The 11,159-nt window shown below is 38.5% G+C and overlaps 1 protein-coding gene across 1 annotated transcript in view; it reads right to left on the bottom strand.

Annotated features, from left to right (window-relative positions):
• PPP4R3B (protein phosphatase 4 regulatory subunit 3B) overlaps window positions 1-11,159 on the bottom strand; it is a 27,095-nt gene that overhangs the window by 13,168 nt on the left and 2,768 nt on the right. The window contains exons 3-5 of the mRNA XM_026033791.1: window positions 10,196-10,251; window positions 3,257-3,355; window positions 2,005-2,625 (exon numbers count right to left, since the gene is read on the bottom strand). Of these exons, the coding sequence (XP_025889576.1) occupies window positions 2,005-2,625; window positions 3,257-3,355; window positions 10,196-10,251 (776 nt within the window). The remainder of the gene's footprint in view (window positions 1-2,004; window positions 2,626-3,256; window positions 3,356-10,195; window positions 10,252-11,159) is intronic.

The raw sequence follows: 11,159 nt of genomic DNA, 5'->3' as shown, positions 1-11,159 counted from the left end.
GTGCAAATTGCAGAGACTTAGCAGTCTACTCTAAGCTTTGCTGGCTTTGGCTTAATAGCTTAAGCCTGTTAAAAAAATCGTATCAGAATCAATAATAGATCGGCTAGAAAATCCCTAGYGCAGAACACTTGGCAAGAGAGAGACTCTTGTTCGTGTAAGGCCACCGAGGGTAGTCCCGATGTCCTGAAGTACCATCCGGATCTGATTCTCACCTTTCCTCAGCTCCCCACGTGGCTGCCATTCACCTACAACAGCACGAGGGTCTACTGCTTCGTATCACTCAGGCCTTTACCGGAGCAGCAAATGGAGTTGTTTATTCCTACAAACTGCACGCTCCTAGGGAGCCTTTCCAGTGTACGAAGGGAACGAGTTTTTTCAAACTACTCAAAAGGGCTTTATGATTCTTTTGCCACATAATAATAAAAGTTGATTTACACCAGGGACCGTTAAATAGAGTCCCATGGAGCCCAGCTTCATACAAGTAATCGTTTTTCCCCACGCATGTTATCCAGTAAAATCTCTTCCCCATTTGTCAACAGCTGGTAATTCTCAGGGAGGCTCAACTGCTGTATCAATATCAATACCAGCCGGAAATCAACCTGTATGTCCCAATTAGCATCTTTAAAACAAGATAACTCATCCTATGCGCCACCTACTCTTTCTACTCTACTACAAAGATAGTAGTGACCGAGGACAGCACAAAGGTGACAGAAGATCTCTTAATTTTCTCCAAAGAGTACCAGAGGTCTGAATTAATCAGGAAACCACAATTTCACAATTAAATTTTAAAAGGCGCAATTAAATATTCAGCACCATAAAATCCAAATGCAAAACAAAAACAAAGTTTAAAATAAATCTCTAAATGGAAGCATGACTGTGCACTCAGGGGAAAGATACTCAATTTCATTTTAGAAAGGTGGTATAGCCAGAAAGTAAAAAGGGAAATTTAATGTAAAGTATTTAACTTTGTAATTAGAATTTTTTTCCTGCTATTCTGTTTAGACAAGGTAGAAAGAAATACAAAAGCTCATCCAAGCACAGTAAGCAATTCTCTTTAATTTTGTAGAGTTTTGCTTTTTTTTTTTCTTCTATTCCATTCCTTCCTGCTAAATATTTCTTGCTGTATTATCATTTCTCCATGCCTCCTTCTCTCCACTATTTTACTGTTCTCTTCTCCCTGATATATCTTCCTATTTCATGGACTATCCGTTTCCCAAAATGACAGTTCAGTGAAGCTTTTATACACAGATCTACTGTTTTCCAAAAGAAAAGGGTAAGAAACAGAATAAAACCACGTGGGTTCCCATTAACATTCCTAATAAAGCAAGAATTGAACAGAGAATAGCCAAAATGTCACAAAATGCAACTATTTACAAAGGTTCTTTCTATAGTCCATGTGGTGGTCATCCCAGCTACTTTTAGGCTTGTACACTTTAAAGTGCTCAGTAAGTTTTTCAAGTCCTTGAGACAGTAACAACTTCGTCATTTATTRAATATCACTTTCAGATAGTAATAGGAAGCAAACTGATCAATTACTTTATACTACAACATTTGGACTTAGCACCAGAAAAGAACAGCAGTAATAATAGAAATGTTCTGAACATAATCGAACCACAGACTTCACAATCGTCATAAAGATGTCACAAACGTCAGCTGATATATAACACAAGAAACTGCTTGTTGCCTGAATATCTTTGTGAAACATCCCAAAATGCATACCGTTGATTCGGAATCAAGGAGAGGAGTCCTGAACTATTTACATTCCATTTTTAAAATATGAATATGTTTACAGAAAATTTAACAGAATTAAAATTTTAATATGCTTACAGAAAATTTAAGTCAGAAATAAGATATCAGAAACCAGGGAAAACTTCCAAAAAACTATGCAAATGAAYCAGTGTTTATGATTAATTTATGTTATGCTAAATTGCTGTAATCAATTTCAAAACTAGAGCTAGAGGTATCTATACATAATCCATCTATCCCATATTAAAAACCACTTACCTGCAACATACTGACAATCTCAACTTTGTTGAAGAAAATAAAGGAAGTGAGGGTAGAAAGAAAATTCTCTTCAAAAACAGATGGTGTCGGCAAGATGATGTCCTGAATATACTGTACCCTGTAAGTCTGGTGGATTTTTTGCCTGAGTTCAGAGTCTGTTATAGGTATAACCTCCTTAAATTTGGCTGTTTTGGTCAAGAACTCCCTGTGCCGTTTTGGCTGAGCCAAAGAAGGATCATACTCAAGGCATCCAACAACATCCATAATACACTCATCAGAAAACATCACCTCAAACAGAGTTGCTTTATTGAGGAACAAAATTCCTCTAATTATTTCATACAAATGATGTAAGCCTTCTGTGTTCTCTAAATTCTCACAGACTTGGAAAAGTTGCAAGAGTTTTTTAATGTAGCCTTCATTCTCTAAGGCCAGTGCTAACTTTTCTCTACGGATGGGCGAGGAGAGAACAGAGGTAACTAGGTCAGCAATCTCTTCAAGTTTGTTGAGTTCACAAGTAGGAAGGTCGATTAAAGGACTAGTTTCAGGCATTTCTTCTATATGCTCCTCTTCTGACTCAATAAGGTCCTGCGTGACTTCCACTGAAGGATCCTTACCTTGAACCTAAGAAGAAACCATGCACAGTTAGGCCTCATCTCAAAATACACATAGGAAAGATCAAAATGATAACTTAAGCAGAATTTGCATGAGCACATTTATGCTGTTGACTGGAAAGTATCTAGCTATGTAGTAAACATGTCTGGTACATGTAAGATTTAAGCAAGTCACCAATACCCTCAGTAGTATGTTAAATAAACAAAAAAATTATATGCACACAAAAACATAAAATCTTAAAACAAGGGCACAACAAAATCTTTTTTCAGTGTCTCAACCAGAGGGCTAGGAGGAATTCAACCCACAGCAAGGGCCCACAGCTATAGTAATACTCAAGTGAAACATAACCAAATGACTAAATACAAAGGCAGGATGCCATGGATGCCAAACTTGAACAGGAAGAGAAGGAAGCTATTGTCTTCTGCCCTGCACCTTCCTCCCGCTTTGTCTGCTGCTGCTCTAACTCCTTTTCCTGCTGCTCCGATTTCTTCCCCCAATCTTCTCACAAATCTTATACTTTTAATTCCCTTTACCAATCCAGTCCCAAGATTCACAAGAGAGGAAAAAAAAAAAAAAAAAGAAAAAAAAGGTAGGCAAGAAAATAGTAGAGTCTGGAAGAAAAAAAAAATAATACTTGTACCTGGCAGATTTTTTCCCAAATTTCATCACAGCCAGCTTTTTCTTGAAAACTCAGTGCTAGATCATAATTTTCTGCTTCTGACCAAACAATCAAGGTGTCCTGTTAAAGGCATAAGAAAAAAAAATATCTTTTCTAAAATATATATTACAGGTCAACATTGCACATTCATATACCTTACATTAAATCACAGATCTAGACAAGAAATTACTGCAATTATTGTTATAATTGTCAAGAAATAACACAAGAATTAACACTGAAATACTAAGTAATACTGAACTAGTGGTTCCATAAGGGACATCATCTGCTAGGTTATATACACACACATTTTAAATMTAGCCAAAGCCACTTAAAATAGCATTTTTCTGCAACACACTCCTRAGTCAGGAGTCTTAAAGGGGAATGCACACATCACAAGATATCGGGAAACTGCAACGTAAAAAAATTATTTTCCTATATCTAGAATATAGACAAAAATACACAACYACCCTGTTGCGCTTTTAGAAGGGGCTTAATAGAAGTTTAATCATTAAACTTAATAGAAGTTTAATCAAAACAATATCTCACAAATCCAAGTGCTTAAAATATTTTGCTGGATTAAAACAAATATAGTTTGCACCATATAAAATTTGCAAGTTACTACTGAAGTTACAAATATCTTGTCAAGAACTACTTTCACTCAAGGAAAAAAAATCCTTTTGCTTCATTATTATTGCCTCTACACATTCCATCTGTGCATCTGCACCATAAATCTAGCAGATATTTCAAAATTTCCAAACAGATTAAAATAAATTATAGCAGTTATTTATGACATTGARGTTTTCTGTAAGTTCCTAATTTCCTACTGCAAGACTGTCAGCTACTTAACTATGACTCAGGTGATTTTAGTGTTAGAATAGTGAATTATTTTGTTTAGCATCTTGCAGCTCTGAAGAGCAGAAAAAGGAACAAGCTTTTCTAACAACAGAAAATTCAAAAAGCACATCAACTTTTTCTGAATAAATCAGGAGTAAGATTTAGGGCACTACAGCTACATATACACAKTAAAAAATATAATAACTGTAGAAGYGTGGAAAGGACCTGAGTTTCTCTTGCAAYGATTCAATGTTTTTCCATTTTTTAGCTGTACTCTCTTCAAGAAGTTGGTTTTACAACACAGTTTTTTTGCTTGTGTTATAACAGTACTTGTGTTCTAACAGTACTCAGACTCCACCTTTGCATATATASAATATCTTCATCAATTGAGATTCAGGTAACTACCGATTTGAGTCAAATTGAAAAAAGCATAGGCTGACAGTAGGAAGAAAGAGTCTCTTGAAGATCTTGAGGTGCACAGAAGAGATTACTGCCTCACACAAGCAATCCTCTCTGCTAGTGAGCCTGCTGCCTTACTCAGGTTTGTTGAATCCTTTCAATCAAAACCAGGTTAGTTTAGATGGTTTAAATAGATCTTTAGACCAGTTATCTGGGCTTAAACAAGTTAGGGAGCACTCTCCAGTATTTCCACTGGCAGATGCAAGGGGACTGCTCAACACAGGAATGCTGACAAACAACTAGTGTGGAATAGCAGAAAGTAAACTCTGCCATCAGCACAGCTATCTGAAAAATATCTGTCTAAACCCTCAGCAAACAGAACTTATCAGCTACTAAAATAAGTACATGCATATGCCATTAATTCTTCTGTTTGTTTCTATAATAARCTTAACCTTAAGATTAATAATCTTAATCAATAAACTTAAGATTATTAATTCTTAATAATCTTAACCTCTCAATAACAATATGTAGTTGCTGTAGCTGTGATTGTTTTTGTTTGCCATGATGTTTTTTCTCACGGCAACAACTGCTGACAAATGTCTATCCCTTGGTCAGCTTCCTTCTTCCGGACGACGAGAATCACCAGCTACACTAAGCAAAGGCATTTGATTTACACAAGCTCATTTTCATTTAAATTTTCTAACTTTTACACTTGTGTTTGAAGAGACAGTTTTCTTTTTACAGGAAGGACTGGACTCACTGCACTGTGGTCTTACTGCTATGCATGGGAGTTTGTTTGTGCTAGAGAATCACACACTACACACACTTCTGTCTTACAGTCACAAGTGTTATTAGGCAGTCTCTCTGCTTTTGGGCTCTGATTCACATGCRCAAATGGTACAGCTTCCTATAGCTGACAAGGTTATTGCCTACAGCTGTCCACTCTCATCTTTGACTCATGGACAGCTGAATCACCTAGGTTTACAGCGCGACATTTTAGAGTGAGCAGTTGAGCTAGGCTTGGGGCAGTAGGAAGGGATAATAATAATCAATACACACACACACACACAGAGTTCTTGCAGGTTACAGTATGATCTATCTWTATCTCTGCATACTGTAACATGCAGGAATCAAAAGGTCTCATCAGCTTCCTGATCTGAGCAAATTCAGAGTGAGTGGCACAGAACTGAAATACAGAAACAGAAAACACTGGACTCTGAAGTGAGCCCTTTGTATCATTAAAAGCACTCTTCATTTGCAAAAGGTGCAAGTGAAGAAATTAAACATGTAGGTTTTTGACTATATGTGAAACTATTTTGAAATAGGTTTTTAAGCAAAGTACTTCTTCATTTTCAGGAAAGCAAAACTTCACTGAACTGTGCTTAYGCTTACTACCATTTGAAGATGTTTTCCTCTACAACAAGGCACCACAAAAATCAGTCAATGGAAGTTTAAACAAAGTTCACAARTTTTTTAAAGAATAGACTATGAATTAGCAGTATCAACTTTCCTTTCACACAGTACCCTAACAGCTCCCATCTTTTATAGGTTAGTCCAAAAAAAAGAATTCTTAAATATCACTTCATGGCAGTTTCAGAACTTGAAATTCTAAACTTTAAGAGTAGAGCAATGATACATGAAATCACTGATATGTGAAACACTTGTAATGTCAACACAATTCCACAGTAACAGAAATTCAAATAATGATGGATTCATATATGAAAATGTCATAGCTCTGAGTGACTTAAATAACAGGTACACTGCAGTAACTCAAATGTTAGCAAGCAACACCTTTATACTCAGAAAAGAACTGTGAGAATTCAAGGGTTACTTTTTATAATCCATACTGYCCACACAGTACAAATTATTTCTCTTTGAGTATTAACAAAGGACTTGAAAATATCTACCACCTTCTGTGTTCCCAATGAACATGCACAGGGCTGAACAATCAGGATCCTTCCTGCTCCCTTTCAAACACTTCCATTCACAGCCAAGATCTTGTCTAACTTGCTTTATTGAAAAGTAGCTTCATTAGAAACTAATTATCCAATATAAAATTTAGTTCACCTCCAATATGAGCCAAGGCAACCCAGGAAGATCACATGCAGTCATCTTCCAGACAGCTGGTTCAAGAGACCACCTGATTACCTGCAGAGTTGCAACAGCAATGCTCCCTCAATCACTTAAACACAACACAACAAAACAGAAAGAGATCAACTCGGAAGAACAACCTGAACTCCAAACGAGTGGTTCCAACTGCTCCTCAGTGTCCGTAGTGCCTTACACAACATCTGCTACTCCACCTTTCCTTGTTTGTGCTCTGGCTCCTCAACCCCTCCTTATGGCAGGGCTGCGTGCTCTACAGTGAGCTAGATGCAGATGAAAAAATAACCAAGCAAAAGGAACTATTCTAACTGAATCAGTTCCCAGATCTAACCTGTTACACAGCCACATAAATATTCACATGGCCTGAAAGATAAGCAGGTCCCCTGACAACTGCTCCTGCTGGCATTAACAGCATCCCCGGACACACATTAAGCTGCACTTTAAACTAACTGATCATTTTGCCTGAAGCAGATTACTCTTCTGTCACAGGAATGATGGCAAGTGAAGGTGGAAGACAGTATTTGCACACATCCTTCATCTTAACTCTAAAAACAGACAGTGTACCTAAAGGAGAGTTTGCATCAAAGGATGGTGATCAGAGTAAGAACTTCTGTAGCAGTTTGGTCTTATGGCCACACAACTAAACTAAATGGCCACACACAAGGAATACAGTGCACGCCTGCATCCCTCCCGTTGCTCCCTGCCAGCTTAGCTGGGGAACAGTAACCTCAAGCAGAAGGTGGAACCCAAGGTGTGGCAACAACTTCTGAAACTGCTCCTGCAGAAGCCTCCAAAACTCACCTGACCAAGCCCACTGGTAAACACTGGGTGTCCAGGGCAGGTACACAACTCTCAACAGCTATGTCCAAAATCCAGGTGGAGCCAAAGCTCTCCGCGTGTCTAATGTTATTTGCATACATGGAATTAGAGATACTTTTATGTGGCACACTGAGCAGCCCGAAACCTATGTCCAAGTTTAAATCCTGTTTCTTTTGCGAAAGAGGTCATGATTATAACACACCTAACACCTTGAGTACTACACAGAAGCCAGTGACCACAAACATGACCAAAGAGGGCAATCTTAATAGGTATGCCCTGTTTATGAAATGGTTGATCAACACTTAAAGCACTCAACCTAGAACATAGCCCAAGAAATTGTGTGTGCTCACAGAGCTACAGGGCTTCAGACCCTGCTCGCCCAGACTCCAGAGGGTCTCCAAACCTCCTGACTAGAGCCCATTATGGTACAGGAAAGAACAGGCTATGATTTCAAGACTCTTGTCAAATCTTGCAAATATTAAGATTCAACAGGTTCAACAAAAATACACTGCTGCTCAATAAAACGGATAATCATGGGCTGCTGCGATGCACAAGGTCTAGGTAGCCTTAAAACTGCTTGTACATTTTATCTGATAACTGCTGAACACAGAATGTGGCACAAACTGTAATATTGGGAATCACATACAGCTGCAAAGTAATTAATAATCAGACTTCCCACACACATACACAGGTTGATGGGTATCAAAATCATAGTGTATGTGCTAGCTATCCTTTAAGTCACCCAGGTAATTTTTAAGACGATAGATCTTAGTACGGTGTAGGTCTTAACATGTAGGCAGGGTGTGTTTCCTTTTCATCCTACTGCACCATCTTGTAGCTTTTCCCAAGCCCAACAGAGATCAGTACCATAATGGAAACCATGGAATTCTAAAATAAAGGGAAGAATTTCCCCCATAATGTCATTCATTTAAAAACATCTCTCCTTGGCAGATTCATACAGCCTTTGAGTCTTCTAGCTACCTAGCTGTAAGGTACTTCTACTTCATACTAAAATACTTTCCCTAATTCTCTCTAGAATCTGTTCTGAGACACTCAGGTTTCAATACTGTAATCTTTCAAAGAACAGACTGAAACTCAAAAAACGGAGAGCAGACAGCCAACTTCTGCTCTTTGCTACTTGCTGCTCACAACCAAGCACGCAGAAGTTGAGAACAAAGCATTGGYAACCAAAAACAGTAAAATTTCAGGAACCAGACTCATTTAGAACTTGTGTCTCAAGTTAATCCTTAATTCTTCTTCATCAACAAACAAAAMCAAACTTTTTCAAAACAGTGAAAAGCAAAGCAAGCATTCGGCCTTAAGAATGCAAAAGCATCARAATCATTAATAAAAGTCAACCAAAATCAGTTTCAAACTGAGATGAATTTCTTAACTGCTGCCTAGAAAGACTCCTCCAAAACAGAAGAGGAGAAACAAAGCTTCTTCAGTTATCCTGAACTTTGCTACCATTTAAGTAAAGAAGYTTCTCAAATAAGAATTTAGTAGTAGAACGGAATTAAAAAAAAAAAAAAAACACACACACTATAAAAGGAAGCAATTTAACTTTTCAGCAACATAATCTGCATTTGTATTTCATTATGTATTAATTCCCTCTGCAAACAGGAAGCAGCTCAAGCCTTGTGACTTCCACAGTCCCACAAAGCCCTTATAAAAGCTCTTTCCTTAGCCTGGTCAGCCCAAGCAGAGCATACCAAACTATATGGATGACCATCACCTTGTTGACTAGACCTACCAGTATGTACASAGAGAAAAATAAAAACTATAGATAACAGAGCCTTCTGAAAAGGTAAGCCCAAGACTTTAAGACTCCCTCCTAAGATAAAGCTCTGAGTACAGAGTGGTTGGCTAAATTTTTCTATTGAATGAAAAAAACAAACAAAATCTTTTGAGATTTGTCAGTTCATGATTTAGGATGAATATGATTGTTTTCTTGTGATGAGAGATGCATGGACATTATAGTGATAAAGAACAGTACAAAATTCTTAGCAAAAACAACAACAAAGAGAAGCTACTGCACAAAACAAAGGTTCTTTTTTTAAAAAAAAAAACAGCAGTAAATCATGAAAACAACGTAGACAGACACATCAAAAATAAATACAGAAAAAGAAAGAAAAAGTGATACAAGAGATTTAGGAAGCTAGGTTTTTAGTGGCTTAAGAAAAATGACCTATTAATGTTGTTCTCAACTGTTTCACTTTGTTGGTTTGCAGAAGGTTTATGCCCAGGAAAAGCAACTGCGCAAGTAACTAAGTCTCACCATGGCTAGTAATTACAAAGTAGAAGTTTTCAGGCTTAACGAGAAAGGCAAAAAATAAGAGAAAAAAAAACCTCAATAACAGAAGTCCCAGAAAGACAAGTTCCTTAGTTTAATATCTATCTATCTATMTATATATACGTAGGAAAACAGTTGGACAAAACTTTCCCTTCCTAACAAGGTAATTATTTCACAAAATGTGGGGTGAGAGACAAAATTATATACTTATGACTCTATAAACAAGAGTATCTAGTTGCATGTAACTTCAAAACTTTAAGTCCAAAAATATTTTTTGGAGACCTACATTTAAATTTCTAGAATGCAGATGGCTATAAGCTTCTCAGCTAGTTTTTCACCACTGTGGAAAGCACCACCACAAAATGCACGTGATATTATTTTGCCTTTTCCTGGAAATCACAGTTAGTCTGAGCACTGAACAATGTCTCATTGTCAATAAGCAAAGAACAAAAAAGCCTGGTAATACTTGCCTGTTGTTTTTGATATGCAGTATTCGGATTTATCTTCGATTCTAACAGTAGCGAACCTGAAAAAGGTACCAAGACATATTTACCAGGTTAAGCAAAATATCTCCATGGATTTTACAACTGTCCATGTGCCAAGCGACATATGTTCATTTTAGACTGCTTCTTTCGGAAAGTCCAAGATTTTTACACATAATTCTCTACAAATAAGCCACGCAAACACAATTCAACTGAAATACCCAAATTAAGCTTATGGGGTGTTTTCCTTCTGAAGCCTGGTGTGACCAGGGCCACTTAACAACTCTGCACAAAGTTGCACCAGGCAGGATGCTGCACAGCATAAAAACGTATTTGTCCACAAAGCACATGTGGTCCTTTTGCTATTATTTCCTTGATTTGTCCTTCAGAAGTGACCCATCCAGATGCGTTAAACCCGGAGACTCTGTGTATACAAGTGGTGTATGTAGCCTGGCAACAGCTCCAAAATAATTTATACCAGTCTTAGGTAGTTTATCTAGCACATTAGCACCTGTTAGCTGAAAAAAAGCTGCCACGGCCTCTCCCCACCACCATCCAAGACCCTGAGGAAGACTTCAAAGTGCAATAAGAGATAGAGGACGCAATACCACCCCATTATTTTAAAATATCATGAGTGCCTTTCTTAAACTTTGCAGCACCAAAAAGGGGAGGGAAAGGGCACCCCAGAAGCGCACAAAATTACTCTGAAGCCGGGCAAGATGTCGCCGCTCGGAGCGGCCTCACCTCTACCCGGCCGRGCCGCCAGCTGCGGCTGGGGCGGCTGCAGGCGCACGAGGCCCAGGGATACGCTCGCCAGCGCTGCCCCAACTTGTCGGGAGAGGGAAACTTCTCGGGGAGGCGCAGAAAGGCGCGGGGCCCCGCGGGGCCTCGCCAGGAACGCGCCGCGGAGGCCCCGCCGAGCCGCCGCCGGGCAGCGCAGGGCCCCGCGAGG

This window comes from Nothoprocta perdicaria, unplaced genomic scaffold (assembly GCF_003342845.1).
Source record: "Nothoprocta perdicaria isolate Ctin4 unplaced genomic scaffold, notPer1 scaffold_133, whole genome shotgun sequence".
Taxonomy (NCBI): Eukaryota; Metazoa; Chordata; class Aves; order Tinamiformes; family Tinamidae; genus Nothoprocta; species Nothoprocta perdicaria.
Note: the sequence above shows the minus strand (reverse complement) of the source record. Positions and strands in the feature narration are given on the sequence as shown.